Source organism: Channa argus, chromosome 24, assembly GCF_033026475.1.
Source record: "Channa argus isolate prfri chromosome 24, Channa argus male v1.0, whole genome shotgun sequence".
Taxonomy (NCBI): domain Eukaryota; kingdom Metazoa; phylum Chordata; class Actinopteri; order Anabantiformes; family Channidae; genus Channa; species Channa argus.
In genome coordinates this window covers 6,465,312-6,485,093 of record NC_090220.1, presented here as the reverse complement: position 1 = coordinate 6,485,093, position 19,782 = coordinate 6,465,312, and the positions used below count along the sequence as shown (strand labels likewise).

Here is a 19,782-nt window from a genome sequence, read left to right as displayed (position 1 = left end):
TGAGTGAACATGGTTGTAGATTTAGATTTAACTTGCAGTGTTTAAGGTTTTTTTGCATTACACCGCAGTCTCCTGAGCCAGCAGACAGACCGGTTTATAATAAAACAAATCTGTTTGCCTGGGATGATATTCTGAAAATGGTACTTTTTTCGTTTTGTGTCGCCTCTGGGTGAACTGTAATTTAAACAAATACAGCCTAAGGCCTCAGAAGTCTTTCATTGATTTAAAAAGGTGTGTCAGACGGCGTTAAGAGAGAGCAGTGATAAACTGTTCCAGCTTAATACTTTCATTTTCTCCCCTTTCTAAGCAACTTTGAAAAACACCCCAGCTTCATCTTTAAGTGCTTGTTGACACAGCTCTCCATCATGTAGATGCCAAGCTTTGTATCTGGTCTGACAGTGATAGACACACATCTCAGTTTTCTGTGTACTGCTCCCCGTTTCTCTTGCCACTGCTGAAGGCGATCATTCTCATCAAGGACATCTGTCAGAATCTGTAGGCTGAAACAACCAGCTGCAGCACCAGAGGCCTGGGAATAAAACTTTGCTTTTGCTTTGCAACCATATCCAATGCTTACAGCCTGTGACCCTTCAACAATAGCGGGTGCAACTGAAACTGTCACTATCTGTGTGTGTGCTGGTGCTTTTGTGGTGTATTTTCATTTAGTTGTCTGTCACAGCCTAAAGGGGCAGTGTGGTTTTAGGCTCACATCCATCTGATGAACATGAGAGAAGGCAGGGACCGCAACCTGTAGCTCACACCCTCTATAGCCTGTAGGGCCAGTGTAGAGGCACTTCTATCACACAATCAACTGCTAACAACCTCTTTGTCTCTAAATCACCACCACTAGAAAGGAATATTTCCATTTCTGTCATTTCAGTAGTATCGTGTTTGTGAGATTTTGATTTCACCTTGACCTTATTTACACCGTAAATAGATTCGAACGAGAAGCAGTGGAACACTAGTTTGCGTCTCTATAGATGAATGCGCTCTCATTTGTTTTTCTTTCATGGAAACATTGTATTTAAAACAAGAACCCTTTCCAGGAAGAGAAAAGGGGTTAATTTTCCTATTAACAAATTGTTTACAGTTCCCTGTTTTCTATCTGTCAGTCATTGTATAAGCAGCTAAAAGAGATGCAGATGTATCTGCGGAGATGCTCTGGTTTTTAACTTTTAAATGGGCTAAAATAAAATTCTCTTCTGTTATCAGCAGAAACTTAGATCTGTTTGTAGATGTACACATGTAGCAGCAACATATTGTGGTGATTAAATTTTCCTTTAAAGCTGTTCTCTCCCTGCTTACTGAGTGGAAGGTGGCGGCTGTCAGAAGGATTTTAATGTGTCAAGGCAGCATGTGACAACTCCATTCTCTGTGGTCTGTGTTCCTTTCAGGGGCTTAAATCTCTTATTGCATGATGAATCTTAACCCAGTTGATGTCACCGAGAAATCATGTTTATTCATTCTAAGATTAAATCCTTAGAAATGTGCTCCAGTGTGGTGATGGGCCACCGTTGGTTTTTTTTTTTTATCATCACCATTCCTTCAGCTAAGCTATGTTTTGATTTTGTTTTTTGTTTTTTTTTAACTACATGATTTACATCATACATACGTTACAAGAGGATTTTACCATGTGTATTTTATAACACATTCAATGAATAAAAACATTTGTCAACTGACTGAAAATGATTGTATAAAGCTAGTTCTTACCAACAATTTTCATCAACTTTACATTCATATCACACAATTTAGATGCAAACTATAGAATTTTTATCATGAAAACACAATGAACATTTGGCTTTCAGACAAGGCTGTGTGTGTCTGTCTTAGTACGGGTATTTCTTACTTTTCCAAAACTTAGAGCAGCCAACCAGGGCTACAAAGATTTAACTTGTTTCACAATGAACAAGCTATTTTGATAGGAATAGGAAACATTTTGAAAAAGGATAATGAAAAAAGCCGTTTTTGCTGCCAGAGCTAGAGAGAAATACAAGAAGTTAGAATGTGTTTAGAGAAGCTTGAAAAATGTGTGCCTGGTGGATTCATTAACAATGTGTAGGGTTTTCTTATTAAATGGCTGCAGTGGGCATATGTTTAACATGCATTATGTCAAGTAGAGTCTTAAGTACTTTAATATTCTTTTTTAGAATGTCACCCCATGCTATCCTGAGCTAAAGTGAGGAATACATCACGTGAATAACATAAAAAATGATCTGAAGAATCTTTTGGTCCTTGTAGTCAAACGCTGGTGATTTCATTGCTGTTCAGCGATGGAGTGGACTCTGATGCTGTTCATGATTTGTCTTCTTTGCTATGCTCTAGTCCCTATTGCAAAAATCTGATCAGATGTTTATAAATTTAGTGTTAAATGTTTTAGCTATGAAATACAGTATATGCACATTAAACAATTAAAATTATTATTTAGTCTAATAATCAACTGCCAGGTTAAAGAACAATTAATTAATTATATTGCTATGTATAATGTAGTATTAACATAAATGTCAATAATGTGTACTCAATGCATGCACAATGTACTCAATAAATAATTATAAGTTATATTATCCCTTCTGCCTTCCCATCATTCTTTGTTAGGTTTGCCCATTAAGCAGGTATTAAACTGAATGGGAGGTGTTGCAGTAATTACATTAATGTCTTCTTTTTGTGTGTTTCTGTCCAGGTTTGGCTTCAAGTTTAGAAATTACATCTACAGGGCCAACATCCATAAATATGGCTAGTGGCCAGAGTGTGAAGCTGGATTGCCAGTTTTCGCTGGCCCCTGAAGACTCTGGACCTCTCGATATTGAATGGAGCTTGGTGTCCCCTGACAACCAGAATGAGGACAAAGTGGTATGTGTGGATATTCACTACAAATATCAGAAATACAACTTTATTTGGAAAGTGACATATGAAACTCCTTCATTTTACCAGTGCTTAAGTTTAGATTTTTGTTTCACAGGTTATCGTTTGTATTGAACCTTAGAAATTCTTTTACACACTCCTCAACAATATGTTAAAAAATCTTTGTTTTATTCTCTTTCTAAGATTTATGTGTTAGGTAAGTCTATATAGTTTTGACTGAATCATTGTGATGGGCACCTTCGTGTGTTGCACAAAGTAAAATGCAGTAGACATGATAGGTGCATAGGTGCGTATTTTTTGAGATTAAGGAGCAGACAGTATCCAGGACACATGTAATCTGAGCTACATTTACTTTTTTTGAGCATTTTTTTAAAAATTTGAGCATTTTTTCTTAGCAGCATTCTCACAGACTCGCACAGGGAGTAATAGGAGCTCTGTTTATCCCAGGCAGCATCTATCCTTTCCAGCCTGGCCCTCAACAACAGAAAGGGAAGACTATACCCTGCAGGAGTTCCACATGTCCTCAGGGCTCTCACAGCCATAGACCCATTCTTGCTACAGATAATTCCAGTAGTGCGGCCATCTGCCTACTGCTCCACAAAAGCCTTCCCATCCCTCTTCATTTCCAAGTTTTCTGTGGCTGTTGTTGTTAGAAATAGGTCACGGTCTCATCATTAAGCTACTCTGTCTCTTTCGTCCATCCACTGTCCTCTCACTGACTCAACAAGCTGCAACCCATGTACATATCTGCAATCCTGCTTCTAGTTGCTGCTGTCTCCCCATTCTGTACTTATGCCATTATATAGAAAGCAAACAACAGCCCCTTCATCTTTTATTATATGTTTGGTCTTACTCAGAATCAGCAACTGTACTAGTGGAGAAAAGGGGAATACGAGTCGATATCAATATCAATGATCCTAGGGTGAAATACCCATTTTAGTGCTTTCTTGTTTTTGTTTTTTTGTTTTTTGTTCCCCTATGAGCACATAATCCACTGTGGGTGGTTTCCTAGCAGTGGCTTTTCCCCTAACAGCGGCTGTGGAAATGTAACAAATTTTTTAAGACTGCATCTGGTTTCACAGTTTATTTTCTATATAACTTGCTGTTTCACTGCGGGCTATCTGCACTACCATTAATGTTGCCAAACATTTAAACAATTTAAACAGGCCAGACATTTCTCTTTGAAAGTATTTGTTCTCCTTGACCTATTCCATTTTGCTCGCTACACACAAGCACACACACTTCATGCAGCCTTTAACCAGTATGAACTCATGCAGAGAAAGTTCTTTGTAATTAGCAGCAATTTACTTCCAAGGGGCTGCTTTAATACAGTATATGTGAGAGAGTGTTATGTGGAATTTGGCCAATCTGCTTGGACAAATGTTTACTGGTCAGGGATGGGCTATGTGGATGAAGGCTAAAAGCAGTCCCAGATGTTCAGAGACCATGGAGAACCTTTGCTCTTTTGGCTTTATGTGAGCAATCCAGGCTGCTCTTAAAGGAGCAGCCACTGTCAGATAAAAAAAGGTGGGTGTGGTGGGGCTGGTATGTGCAAATAGCATTTAAATTAAGAATTTAATTAAGATTAAAGAATCATATAATCATGTAATCTTTGCTTTGAAGCTTTCAGAAGTAATGGCACAGCCTTGTCTATTCAGTCCAGTACGTGGTGGGGAATGACGGCCGACTTCATCTGGCATATCCCACATATCACCAGGGTCTTTTTGAGGATAGTGAAGCATAGCTAATGCATGTTGCTTTGTTGGCCTTGAATGAGAGATGCCAGGCATGCCTACAGTAACAGTCATTTGCATTTGGCACTCATTTCCTGGCTACAGATTAGCTGAAAGCAGGGTGTGCCCTGAGTATTTACTAGCACTGTGAGAACAGCCAGGAAAACAATTATAATAACAAAATGGCAACAGTGTGAATAGGAGGGATTTTGCCTGGAAAATACATTAAAATACATAGCTTTATCCCACGTCATACAAACTGCTACTTTTGTCCTTGAGTGCAATAGCAAAGCCTTTTGTTTGCTGAAATTATTGTGGCAAGAGGTTGTGTATGCTAAAGTATTGGAGGATTTGGACTTAAAGCCTTGACATGGTTTGAAGAAAATTGCATTGTTTGTTTGTGTATCTGTGAGGATCATGCATTCTCATGGCCATGTGTTGTTACCTTCTCTGTAGCCTGACTGATTAAGGAACATTATTCCATTTCAGGTAGTTATTCTACTTTAACTTTCTGAAGCAGTTTGGAACAAAGCAGTAGCTTTGAAACTATAAGGCAGCAGTAGTTTGACTTCTTCAAGATAGGAAGCACAGTGTGTGTGTGTGTAAATACACAACACTACACTCTCTGAGGTCCACAGATTGTTTAGAGTATACAGGTATCGGAGCTCTGTGCTTTGCCTCTCAAATGATCATGTGACCATGACCTCATCTTTACATGTGTGCAATGGAACTAAGCCTGAGCATTAGAGGTCTTTTACCTCTGCTGCATGATCTCTCCACTGAGAGTGGCCAGTCCAGGTGGTGATTGTATCAGCTAGTGCCCTATTTTGTTATAAAATGCAGCACACAGGCAATGGAGTTCTTGTGTCCTTTTCAACTCAGCCAGCTTGTCTATAGTCATTTGCCCTTTTCATTTTCATTCCCCAGGCTCTTTATGGGATTTTTTTCATGGGCTCACAATTCTCAAGGTTATTGTGCAGTTCAGATTTTTTTCTGTAATAGAGGTGTGCATGTGTGCCCTCCTGTTTGTGTGCTGCGAAGTGTTTGAGTTCCTGTCTGGTTTAGCTTGGGGCAATTTAATTTCCTCTCCTCTGTGGTCTGATCTCACATATCACTGTTATTACTGCCGATTTTCTGATCCCCAGTAAAGTTAGTGAATATAGGTTTTTATCTTATGAGACCCAAGTAGGAGTTACAAGTTACCTGTTTACATGGCTAACGTGTCCAAGATGAATACGGCCCAGTGCAAGTGAACCACTTTTGGAAGCAAACCCTTGTAGTTGAACAGCCAGGCAACTTGGTGTAGACACACTAGAACCTTTCATGTTGTTTTAACCTTTCTCATGCTTCCTTTGAGTGATCGGCACCTCAGGGGGATTCATTATTCTTCTCCTCCTGCTGGGTTTTGTTTTTTGTCCCTCCACCCTAAGGTATTTCTGTGCGTATGGCTGGTTTATCCTGGCATATAAAAGCCTGTTGATGGCTGTCTCCATGGAATTGTGGAAGAATATACCAGTGTAAATGTGTCTTCTGATTGTTTGCTTTATTATTACCCCCTTTTTTGTCCCTGTTATGAGCATTGAGTCTTGAGTCTTGGCACCTCCTGGCCTTTATTTCTATGATTTTCCTTGCAGCATTCTTAAAAAAGGGGGGGCAGTTGGACTGAAATGGAGGGTACTGCTTTTTGTTGACACAGCAGGTGCTGATTTGGCTCCACAGTGGTGGCTTTGTTTGGTTCACCGTCATCCCTCTCAAACAGAGAAAGGGGAAAGCAGATGCTGAAGGGCGTTGCAAAGATAAAGGAAAGGGTGTTTATCTTCCATGTGTTTTGGTTGGTCCATTGAGCAAGGCCTTTACTTTCTGAAAGCAAATACCTGTCATTTCAAAAAGAGATCAGTCAAACACAGGATATCTTTCTTATTAGATATACAGTACATTTCCAGCTCAAATCCTCTTTCCTGCGTTTCCTTTGCATCACTAGGTGATCCTGTACTCGGGCGACAGGGCTTATGAGGACTACTATGCCCCCATGAAGGGAAGAGTCCACTTCAACTCAGCTGACCCCAAGAACGGAGATGGCTCCATCAATCTGACAGGGCTAAAATCGTCAGACTCTGGCACCTACCAGTGTAAGGTGAAGAAGGCTCCTGGTATCCGCAGCAGGAAGATTCTACTAAATGTCATGGGTAGGTAGAGCAGTCGTTGCAGATGGACAGAATAGTGGTATGAGTCTAACTTTTCACAGGGTAAATTCACGTTTTGGCTTTCCATTCGGCTGAAACTCTAGTTTTCTTCCCTTAAACATGAGCTTTTCTAAGTTTGCCTCCAGACTACTTAAATATATCCAAAAAGCCGGCTGCTGTGGCACTGCATTTTACTCTTAAAAACACACTTCTTCTCTGGATGGACAAAGAAGTTAGAAGAAAATAAATTCCCCACCCTTTGACCATATTGGCAATTTTGTTGTAATTCCTTCTAAAGGCATGTGCATAACCCTACCACCACATAACCATAACCATCACAAAGGAGTGTTACCTCCTTTGTGATAGATTTCTCTATTCACCCCAAGTGCACTGTAATGATGTCTAGAATCATAATAGTGATTTTGTTTCACAATTTTTAAAAAATGTTTTAATGTTCATCTCACCTATTGTAGCTGCTCCTTGCAGTTCACTAGATCAATGTTGTCACTAACTGTGCCTGTTTAAAATGATCTAAATCATTTCCTCAATTAAATTTTTTTAAAAATATTATTATTATTACTGTTATTGATTAAATACTATTAATTTTAAAACTTTAATTAAGACATCAGTACAGTCAAACAAAAGTAACATAAAATAATCATGCATGTTACAGGCAAGTTTCAAAGTAAACAATGTTATCCTGCCATTATGAAAATGTGGACAAACCTCATAAATTAAGTCATTGCACTCAACTGGCTTTTTATTATTATAAATTTTATTATACATGGCAAAATGGTTGACACGTGAGTTGTGTAACTCCCTAGGCAAACACACGTCTTGCTGGTCAACTGACTAAATGATTTCGAAAGAGAATTGCCTCCCGAATACTGCTATCTGCATATGGGAAACAAACCCACATGTGCCGCACTAGTCTGTGTTGTATTACAGCCCTGACACAAAAGAGTTTCTCCTTTCTAAAGGTAGGATGGGCTTCAGAAAATGTCCGCACACTTATTGATGTGATGGCTTGCATACAAAAATGACTGCACTGCACCAACAAGTTCAACCAGAAAGTCATAAACCTTTGCAAAACAAACTGGTTTCTCTGATGTTATGACACCACTAAGCAGTTACGCAGTAAAATAGATGGATGGTCATAGATAATCTGGCCATTAATTGTGACTGCAGCAGATCCAAGAATCATTGACTATGCCCTTGGAAAGGTTATTATACATACAAATTTATCTGACCTGAAGCATGAAACAGTGAATCACTGTTCAAGTCATCACTGATAAATAAACTTGTACATTTGCTGTAGTAGCCTTTCCTTGTCAGGTTTGCTGATTTGCTTTCATACCAATTTTTCATATTTAAGAAAAAAATAAAACATAGTTAAGCACTAGTGCATTAAAGACAATATTCTATAGCAAAAAACATAGTTAGCCACTTGTGACTTGGATAATCTCCTGCTGTGTGTTACATGTGTAAAATGCCACCTCCAAGTAGTGTCTGAACCTGATTCTCTAGACATTGTTCGCAGTTCATATGTGAAAGACACTTATGTTTTGTATTTCTTTTTTGTCTTGCCCTGAAGAGAATCAGATCAATAAAGCCAGGATAATTTAGGGCTGCACTTTATGATTTTTTTTTTGTCGATTAAGTCAGTTCATGTATAGCTTATTTTCTGTTAAGCTCTTTATTATTTTTCAATTAATATAACAATTAATTTACTCAAAATAAAATGTTTAATTCATCAATCATTTATATTTAAATATTTTATTCAATTATCTTTTCTTTAAAAAAACAATCTGACAAAGTTGTTGGTCCAATCCCCGGCTCCTCCGGTCACATGTCGAATTGTCCTTGAGCAAGACACTGAACCCCAACTTAGTTGCTCCTGGTGAGCGTTGGCCAGCTGCATAGCAGCTTCCCCATCGGTGTGTGAGTGTGTGTGATTGTGAGTGTGAATGGGTGAGTACGAAGCAGTGTAAAGCACTTTGAGTGCCAATAAGTACAAAAGTGCTATATAAGTGCCGACCATTTACTATTTACTAAAGTATGCACTGCAGGGCATAATTCAAACCTGATTGACTTCCTCTTTCATTCAGTAAAGCCAGTTTGACATATGAACTCCAGAGAATGTTAGGAGAATTCAGCCTTGGATATTGTCTTGAGTGGTGTTAGACATGTAACACACAGTGGGAGATCGCATGAGTAAGAACCATACTTGCGTGTAAAAATGTGGTCGAAATCTGGTGTGATCAGAAACTTAAGCTGTGGAAAAGAGTGTTTTGTTTATGGCAGATTGAAGCTGTGCGTCTAACAAAAAAAAAGGTTCTAACACTCAACTGCTTTTGTAGTCGAGTGATAGAACCTTTTTTACAACCTTTCATGCATCAAAACGTCCTCAACGCACGGACTCGCTGGCTTTTAATCCAACGATTCGGGACTGAGCAGCATGCTGCATGCATGAGCTCAAGCACATAATACGGACATTGTACTAGGGGGCTCAAAGGATAAAGTCCAGGTAACGTTACCAACACCTAACTCTGACATTTACGTTCACACATATACACCCTCCTGACAAATCAGGATAATGTCAGAATTCCATTGCATGTTTTAACGGGGAGAGATACAGAGATAGCTTCAGGCCACAGAATCTGACAGGCTGCTAGCTATTGACCCCAGAGTGTTCTTAGCAAAGAAACACTGACAAGGAGAAGCAAGGGCATATTGTCAGCTCTGCATTTTACCTGAAGGTTGACCTTGGCACAAGGTGAATGGTCCTCAGAACAGGGGAGACACGCATGCGTGTGCACCTCAATTTCTTCGGTTGTTGTTTCACAAACACTGTCATATGCCGGTAGATGCACGTGCTGATATCTGCAGTGTACATGTGTCCATGTGCTGTACAGTACTTTCCATCCCTTATTGTGTATTCACCTCTGGTTGCTGCAGGACATTGACATTAACAGAAGGCGGGTGCCCAATTGCAGCACAGGACGGGGTGTCAGTAATTCTGACTGTTTTTGACTACCTAGACTGTCAACAGCCAGTCACTGAGCTCATCCCCACTGAAATCCAGACAGTCCTCATCACATCTATGATTTTTTTCCAAAAAGCTCAACAGGCAATATTTTACAGTATTTTTTGCTTCAGTACCCACTAATAGTTTTTGTTTCACTTTTCTCATCACTCTTGAACCATCTGAGTGCCAAAATCCTCCTATTCCTTTCTGCTTATCTCATCCTCAAGAAATTCATGTGCAACTCAAAGATCAACAGCTTTCGGCTTGTCACTTTAGGGGTCGCCACAGCAGAACGGGTTCGGGTCGGGACCGGCCTCTTGGTAGCTGGGCGGGGCCACACCTGGTGATGTGGGATTCAAACCCGCAGCCTGCTGCATCCCAACCCAATGCTACCACTGATCCAACAGGCCCCCCAAGAAATCCTTGTGCAACTCTCCTGCATATTTATTGACCATTTATATCAATCTTAGCTTTATCGTTCTGCCCTTTGTCTGTCTGTGCTCCTCCAGCCTGTTTCACTTTCTTCTCTGACCTCATCTTTCAAACAAATAAATTTGCTCATCCGACAGCTGTCCTAAGAAGAGGAACTGTGTGTTACAGCCCTTGGACATGTCAAGTTGGTGTTCACCTTTAAAAGATGCTTTAAAAAAGGTTATAGATCTCTAACATTTTCTGTGTGGAGCATGCATGCGTGTGGAGGTGTAGAGCAGCAGCAGGAGAGAGCAGGCTAGTGAGTTAGAAGCTGTACGACCTTGGCCGCTAACATTCTACCATCTGTCCATCACGGCTCACTTAATTTTTGCTTACCCACACTCTGTTTTGCCCTCTCCTTCCTGACTATGTGTATATTATTATAATAGTTGGAGCACTCAGTACTTGTTAATTCTTACAGTTACACCTGCTTATCTTCTAGAGAGATCTAGAGAGTCCCACTCCAGGGTTTTCTATTTACAGAACCCTGCAGCCATGTCATTACTGCATCATAATATGTAGTTTTATATCAGTGAGCAGAGAGCACAAGAGAATTGGATTGTGGCCTCAGCTTGTTTGTCTATCCAAATATTACCCTTTAAAGTTACTTTTTCATTTTCTCTCCTTTACCTCCTAGCCTAGCTGATTGTGTCTAGGTCTGCTTTTAATTTGCAGTATCTGTTTGTTTTTGAATCCCCCATTTCATCTGCTGCCAAAAGTCTGGCCGTGGAATGTTTGCACACATTCAGCTTTAAGACAGAATTCTTTGGCTGCTTCCTTAACCCTTTGTGCACATGTTTGTGGGTTCATTAGCACACGACTCACTTATTTATTGTGATAATCCTGAGTGACAGCTCCTGTAATGACAGCAGTCCTGTCAAGTGCTCTGATTACTGTTTTCATTACGCTGATGACTGCTCCTATGTGCAAGGGAGGAAATCACATTTTCTAATGCATAATACAAAATATACACAGACACACTACTTGCCCACAACATGGAAGACTGAAACATAACAGGGTTGTTGACAGAAGGACTGTTTTGTGCTGAGCTAATGTGACCACCTGGATGTGTCTGCTCTTTTTCACCTTTCTCAATCATTTCCCTCTACTCCACAGTCAAGCCGTCCAAGCCCAGGTGCTATGCTGAAGGCCCCACACAGGAAGGCAAAGACATTGTGCTGAGGTGCATATCTAGCGAGGGCACCAAGCCCCTCCAGTACTCCTGGGAGAAGACTAGTGATACCAAACTGCTGCCTGCCTCCGCTGTTATGGGTACAAAACTCTTTCACAAGCACTACCTAACAAACCAAAGCAGATCACCAGTCCTTCACACGGGTTATCTTACTCATGCGTTAATGTTTTCTTTGCCCTCACTACAGATCCTATGGGAGGCACCGTTAACATCAGGAATGCATCTGCGAGTGCATCTGGCATCTACCGCTGCACTAGCAGCAATCGCGTTGGCACTGAAGAATGTGTACTAAATCTCAGTGTGACACCTCGTAAGTACAAACTGTTGTGATCAGTATGTTTCACATAGGCTTGTAGCTTGTCTGCTTAACTGCTAGCTGACCATTAAATTGTAGTTGAATGTTCTGGGTTGACCAGAGGGTAGGCCTATGGTTAGAACTATGGCTCCAGTACTATACTTAGACCCTGGTTCCCCAGTGGAGAAGCAGGTAGAGGAACTGAGATCCCCAAGGTTCCTGGTACCTGGGATGAAAAGGTGCTGTGGTGATAACAGGCCTCATGTTAATTATTTTAATTGAGCCTGTTAGTGTGCTGTGCTACCCTGAACCCCTAACAGCCCATTTCCCTCCCCACCTGTGCAGTGCCGGTCCAAGCCGGTAGAAATTGGGGAGGGTTGCGTCAGGAAGGGCATCCGGCGTAAAAACTGCCAAATCAACATGCGGACAATGATCCGCTGTGGTGACCCTGAACTCATGGGATAAGCCGAAAGGACAAAAAAAAAAAGAAAAGTGTGCTGTGCTACCACAAAACAACAAAATGCTACCAATTATTTTCATACTTGGTTAACTTTACAGGTATTTTGATGGTAATTGGTCCACAGTTAATCGTTTTTAATTTTAAAAATTGTTTGTAAAAAGGATTTACATGATAATATCAAAAACTGCTTTATACCTTTTTTGTACATTTTTCTAAAATACATTATATTATAGCACAATTATATGGAAAGAAATAATTGCTGGCACTACCTTTTATAAGTTCTTAAACTCAGTGATATTAGGGATTGTTGGATCCTTTCAAATTGATTAGTTAACCAAAGGTGCACCACCTCCTAGGAACTAATTCCAGCACTACGTTTTGAGGCTTTTGTCAGATGCAAACCCTTATTAACTTGCTATATTTACAAACCTCTTTTTTTTTCCTTGTGTTGTCCAGCCCCCAATACACCAGGCATCATTGCAGGAGCCATAATTGCTGTGCTTCTGGTCCTTCTTATTATTGCCATCATCCTCTTCTGTTGTTGCCGTGCCCGACACAGGAAGAAGTACGAGAAGGAAATCTGCAATGAGATAAGGTACAATAGCAATAAAATGTAAAATGTGTTGTTTTTTTTAAAATATCATTAACATTGCTCACACAGTCAAAGCTTCCTTTTGATGGGAGAATTTGTTATATAGTATCTGCTATACAATAATAAATGTAGTTCTGTTAAAATATTAGTGGATTAAAGGAAAGCCTAAAAAAATGCCAGGTGACTATTAATCTGAGCTCCTCATAAGTGCATAATGTGTGGTCATTTTGGACACACGCATATGCACACAAACACGTCTCCAACTACCCCAGCCACCATGAAAAAAACGTTTTTTCTCCATCAGCAGTTTTCCTTTTTTTTTTTTTTTTTTTTTTTACCACTTCCCAAATAAACAGGTGTGGTAATCAGTTTGAAAGCTTTGTTTGCTCTGTGGATCCTGTGTCGTGTCTGCTGCTGGCTGCCCCCTTAACTCCCTCCATATCCAACCACCATAAACTCCTCCCACCATCCAATGCTCTATCTGGCCCACAGGCTCTGTACAACCTGCGGACTCTCTCTGTCTAAGACCACAAAGTGACACTGCTCATGCTTGTAGGACAAAGAGGATTAGACCACTGCTCCTGTCTCATACACTTCGACACACACATTTGCTGAAACACCACAGTACAAAGCTATAGACTAAACAGGCTCTGGCCCCTCAGGCTCAGTTTGATTGAGCATTTAACTGGATTATTGTTCCTTATTAGTTGTTAATGTGATGGCAGAGGGAGTAGAGGGCATTGCTGTGTGTGGTTGCTCAGCTCAGTCTTTACAGTCTGTTAAAAAGTCAATGTGGCTTCACTCTCCCAGCCACTCCAATGGGCTGACTCCAATTATTTGCAACTCTTTATTGAGTCAAATCATGTTTTGCTCTTGAAATGATTCCTGTAGACTCCTTATATATTCATTGTTTTCCTCACTGTGGGCAGCAAGTGCCAGACATTTCAAACTTTATACCAGGGAGACATTGAATTTCATCATGATTTATAGCACCTCAAAAAAATCATTTTCCAATAACTATTTCTTCCAGTTGACAGTTAGGTAAATGCATGAAAGGGAATTTATAATCTTGTCTTATTGTCTAAATGAATGCTGTCTCTTTTTCATCTCAGGGAGGATGTTCCCCCTCCCAAGAGCCGTGTTTCAACAGCACGCAGCTTCACTGTGGGCAGCCAGCGTTCCTCCCTGGGATCCATGTCACCTTCCAACCTGCACGAGTATGCCCTGAAGCCCCAGTATGACAAAATTCCCTCATCAGAAGAATATGACAAGCCACCGAGCCACGCGCCCCTGGCGCCGCCTACTGTTCCAAAGATAGGTGGCCCCAACCTCAGTCGCATGGGAGGTATCCCCGTCATGATTCCTGCCCAGAATAGGGATGGCTCAATTGTCTAGCATGTCCTCATCTTGAGAAGGGACTGTGCAGGGATTGGGAATTGGGGGGGCAGAGGAAGGGAGTAGGATACAAGTCAATGAAGATGGAGCAAGAGCTGGGATGGGTCACCTCACCTGATTTTTAGCTCATTATTATTACAAATGAGAGTACACATCTTATTATTACCTGGCTTTGCTGTGGTGCTGAGAAGAAAAATTGGGTTGTACTGGAATCACAACAGAGCACATTAACTTTTTGAGATATACAAAAGAATTTTACTTCCTGGACTTTCTCACAGAAAAAAATTAGCGTTGATCTAAATGAAAGTGGTCAATATACAAATAATATTGTACATAAATGAATGCATGTTTTTATATAAAAGGCCCTTGCTGTAGAAATACGGTACATTCAATACAAATCCAAGCCTCTAATTGGCCTGATGTACAGTTGTATGCATGCAGTTATGTATAAAACTGCAGTTGTGTGTGTGATTGAAAGTTGGGGGAATTTATACTTCATCATATGCATAATGCCTGCATAACATAATAATAATGTTAACATGTCATTTAATTCAGTCTTGACTACTTCCTGAAAAATTTCTTATTCCATACATTGAATGGGCTTGGTGTGACCGTGTGTTGGGCTGAAAAAATGTAAAGGCTTTTTTAAAAGAAATGTCAAGAAGTCTAAAAATGTCTATTTAGGTCAGCTCTTTTCTCTTGAACCGTTTGTTTTTAAATATCCCAGAGGGGTATCCCAATCCTGTCCAACTGAAATGGACAGGATTGGCAAGTGGGTAGGGGGTTGGTTCGAGCCCCAAAACCATGGGACTGGGTGCATTATTGTTTCTTGCCTGAGCTTAAGAAATAATAAAAGACCAGTGTCCATCCCCCACCCCTCTTACAAAGATCTTAGAGGAGGTAGTGCATAGATGCAGCTGGATAACAAGGTTCACTGAGCAATCACCTTTAATTGTGTTTGACTGTCAACAGTTCTTTAACCCTAATGACCACTAGAACGTTTAGGCCTTCCCAAATACCCCACCCCCACACAAACTTTTTTTTTTGTAGCAAGTCTTAATTCATCACTTGTAATAGCTGTCACCCCGAGAGGTGGCAAATACTGTATTTAATCCTTATTTGCAGTGGCATTACAAAGAGCTAATATCTTAATTAACTTCGCTGTGGTCAGTGTTATTTGGACTTTAAAATTACAGATGTAAAGCCTACTTGCATGTTGAAAGTGTGAGCAGCCTTAGAATTCTTACTGTTTGACTGTGTTAACACTAAAGCCACTTTTCAATTTGCACTCTGTCAGTGATAGAAAAGATAAATATTCAGTCAGTGTAAGATACCATAGGCCAATCCTTGAAGTTTGTGGGTTATTGTACTCTAAACAACTCATTCTTCCAATATTTGGACACCCAACATCTCATAGTCGGTGTGTATACTTAGGGAAACAGCAGTTCCTTTTTGCTGTGATATGTTATTCTATTCCTTATTTAGCCTCACTTACCTCCCTTCATTTCACCTCTGCACATACCTCACAGATGATGACTTCTATTGTGCCTTGTTACCCCAGTTGACTTGATCATAGCACAGCCATCCATGGGTGTCTTGCTATGTGCAGTAGCATCATCCATAATAGCTGTAGAACACTCTTAACAATTAGTGAGCCTGCTTTTTTTTCCCCTGTTGCTTTAATCACCTCAAGTCTAGGATTTCTCACACCCATTCAACGTACACAGATTCTCCTGTAGCTTATAGCAAAAGCTTTATCGATGTCTTATAGCTTTTGTATTCCAAAACATGAATTCTCATTTTTGTTATATTACTTTTTCATTTTTACTGTTTTTTAATAACAAATGGTTCTGGTTGTATGTATAAATATTCTGTTTAAGTAACTGTATCTAATCATAAAGCTGAATGATGTTTGTACTTACATGTGATGATACTCTGCTGTGCTGTGCTTGGCAAATCGATAGGACCTGTCAGTACAATGTAAATGCTCCCTTGTATGATTGAGAACTTCTTGTATTGTGTGATTGCGTGTGTGTAAGAGGTGTGAGTTGTGGGTGTATTCTGGGGAAAAAACATGGTAGTTTTACCTGGTGTTACTGTCTCTTTTTCTGCTCAGAACATTAATGAAGAGTACTAACAATATGAAGTAGTTTTTAAATCTCCATATTAACACTCAATGAAGACTTTCTTTTTTGGTTTGCACACTGTGTGAAGACTTTGTGTGTGTGCGTGCGTGCGTGTGTGTATTTTTGTGTTGTATTTTTTAATAATAAAAGACCTGAAATTAAAAATAACTAGCCATGTTTGTTTACAGAAGTACTAGCAGCTCTTCACTTAAGCATGAATGAAATTTAATTTTTCTTTACTCCAGTGGCACGTGCTCTCTGGGGACTCAGCCTCCTGCAGTTTTTTGACTGTGATTAATTTTAGTCAGCTGCTGAATTCTACACTTTACACCAGGCGAGGTGACTTTCTCACAACTTAATGACTGTAATTAATCAATAAAGCAGGCAGGCACAATCACCTCCTGCCATCTCTACCCCTCAGCATACAGCTCTGGTATAAACATGTACAGGTTTGTGACACCCACCTGCCTACCACACAAAGAAGACACCCCTCACCCCTTAGAGCTGACTGTCCTAGCCCTGTTGCACTGTATTCTAATTGAGGCCATTTGTTTTAACATTAGCTTATTTTTTTTCTAGAAGCCAATTTCCTTTCTTAGTTAATGTGGTAGGTAATTACTTTGATTGCAAGTCAGCACTAATCAAAGTTCAGTACAGAATTAGCTTTCTAATTAAGTAAGCTGAACGATGTGCAATGTGACAGAGGGACACATGCACATTAGTCTTATTATTGTGACCACTCTTGCCTTTGTTTTTATACACTTAATAACATGCTGATAATGTTGACATGTGATAGATGGATAGCTGACTAGTAGCCAATAGCTCCACTGTGTGCAGGCTGTTGGCAGGTAGTCAATAAAAGACTAAAGCACTTAGCAGCAGTGCTAAGCGGACCTCTATTGCTATAATTGGATGTCAGTAACAGATAGGGCCCTGGAGTATTGATCTGTGGCCAATTGAAGTCACTCATGAATGGTAATGGCTTCCCCACAAGCTCCACACATCGGGAGCTCTCTGGGTATGTTTAGCTGCAGTTCCAGCAATGCAATCACATCCATCCCTCAAAGGATTTTGTATGATATTTATGGCTGTGCATTCAAAACATTCATAAAAGAACATTAGTGATGTGTGGTACTGCATGTATGAAGATTACATTTAGGGCCTCACATTGAATTAATGTGAGCCCCCCCCCCCAGGTTCCCCCAGTCCAATATCCATCTGTGGCATTTTTACCTCATTCACATAGCTGAAGGAAGAGTGATGTTCTGCTAAGCACCTACGGATTTTTGCCTGCCTCCCACTTTTTGAGCTCCATCCCTTCTGTCTGAATAAGGTATTAATTGTTAGCACAGATCAAGGAGGCTGGTATGGCAGAAAAAAACCTTGTTGGTTCTCCAGGAGGGTTTCCTTGGCAACCTTATCTGGTTGTACACAGTCTAATCCAACTGCTAGCAGAATGATATATCTTGTAAAGCATGATGTGCTTTCTCCTACCAAAATGGGCCTCTAAAAGCATGACTCTCATCAAAGTCGCTTTCCTCCAGTGTGACGTCTGCTGTCACAGACGTTAAGCTTTTTGCCATTTTTAGAGACTTCATTCAGGTTGGGAGAGGGTTGCAAGGGGAGTTCTGGGCAGGATAGTGGAATATGCATATGCAAGAAGCGTGAGCTCCATCAGCTCCATTGGCACAGAAGTACATTAACATTTTGGCTTTGTGCTTTTAGCACTTTGGATGCAAAATGACACTGAGTATGATGTGAATGTCAGCTTGTACAGCCATATCGGATGAATGACTAATGAGCTAAAGCCATTTTTGGACATGTTTTTTTTTTCTTTAGTCTTATAAGTATTCAAATGGATATGGACTGTATTTAAATGTACAATCAGGATTCTACTTTGCAGAGTCTGAAATTCAAAACAAAAAAGTCATGGTGTTACAATCACCTTTTTGTTTTAGGTTTTCTATTATGCATCTTTTCATAGTTTAATTATCATATTGGTAATAGCACATGTGGGATTCGAACAGTTAGTGAATGGATGGGTGTAGTTCTTTTAACAACGCAGGCAGTCCATCGGAAACTAGCCTTAAATTCAAGTTGACAGTCTGAACTTTAAATGCACAGTCATTCTGCCATGTCAAACGAAAAAGAATCGTAAGAGGAGGCACAACATCAATGTGTCACTATGCAAACACTCACGGCACTCAGCCGTACATCCCCTTGAACAACCTGCATGTTGTGGTTAGAGATGGTAGATATTAAGTAGAGAGAGAGCTGAGCCAATCAGCCCGCTCTGTCTCCTACTCCTGCAGTCCAGATTTCTCATGAGGCCAACCCAGCTGCTGTGCACTCACTTTGTCAGTCGTCTGGTAAACCATCGAGCAGCCCATTCCCCCCACCTCTTCCATCTTCACTTTTGGTTGAAATGGAGTTATCTGTTCTGGGACCAACCTCTACATTCATTGCATCTCAGCATCATCTTGGGTCACTATTTTGGCCTTGTACTGCTCACATTTTGATGACTAATATGTGACTTTTGATACATCACATCCCAATTTTTGCTCTAGGCAGGAGTGGGGATCAGTCTTAGATCCATGCTGTAATTATACTCATTCCAACAACGCCCTCTCTCTTTCTGTCTCTGGGGACTTTGTCTGGTGAGCTTCATGGATCAGTGAAGTGATGCTCATCAGCAGATTTGACATTTTATTCACTTGCAGGAACATTGCGTGTGGCCTGAAAAAGAGCAGCACTTAGCTCCATACAAGAGACACACCATATGTGGGGAAATTAAGATAATAAAAGTTGCTCCTTGACCTGCTGCATGGCACCAGAGGGAAAAAGAAAAAGAGGGAGCAGATCCAGCCACATGTCCTCTCTCTGTGCTGTACTCTGGCTTCACACTCACCAGCTTCTCTGGATCTTTTGTCCATTGTGCTCTGTTAATCTTATCTTCCTTGAGGTAACCTAAGAGATTGAATCCAGGGGAGCACTGGTTTAGATGGAGGTTACACAGACCAGCACAGCTCAGTCCTTTACAGTATAATTTGTACTTTTAATCTTCAGCTTGACTGGAGTGTGTAAAAGGCTGTCCACCTCCAATGCCTTGTCATCAGAAGGGCACAATAAAGACTAGCAATAAAATGTAGCCTTGGAAAGGGAATGGGGCCCTGTTTTCTTTTTTTTCTCTCTACCAATGATGATTGGGGTCATCTCTGTTATTACCACGGTGATGTCAGGGATATATTGTATGTATTCTCTCGGTGTCTGTCCATGAGCAATTCATAAGGATCCGTACTGGGTGTGTGCATCCATGTGCAGTAAGATTAGCCAGGGTGGCTACAGTGAGGCCAAAGGTCCCGGTGGTCATTTAACATAAGGGGCAATCCTGTTTGGCCTCTGCATCAGCAGAGTAAAACTCTTCCCCCACATCAGGCTATTTTTAGCT

At 40.5% G+C, this 19,782-nt stretch overlaps 1 protein-coding gene across 1 annotated transcript in view; it reads left to right on the top strand.

Annotated features, from left to right (window-relative positions):
* The window catches only part of cxadr (CXADR Ig-like cell adhesion molecule), a 36,286-nt gene extending 19,784 nt beyond the window's left edge, over positions 1-16,502 (top strand). Inside the window, exons 2-7 of the mRNA XM_067494501.1 lie at positions 2,678-2,847; positions 6,574-6,778; positions 11,391-11,546; positions 11,654-11,776; positions 12,678-12,816; positions 13,926-16,502. Of these exons, the coding sequence (XP_067350602.1) occupies positions 2,678-2,847; positions 6,574-6,778; positions 11,391-11,546; positions 11,654-11,776; positions 12,678-12,816; positions 13,926-14,208 (1,076 nt within the window). The 3' untranslated portion in view covers positions 14,209-16,502. The remainder of the gene's footprint in view (positions 1-2,677; positions 2,848-6,573; positions 6,779-11,390; positions 11,547-11,653; positions 11,777-12,677; positions 12,817-13,925) is intronic.
* Positions 16,503-19,782: the final 3,280 nt, after the last annotated feature.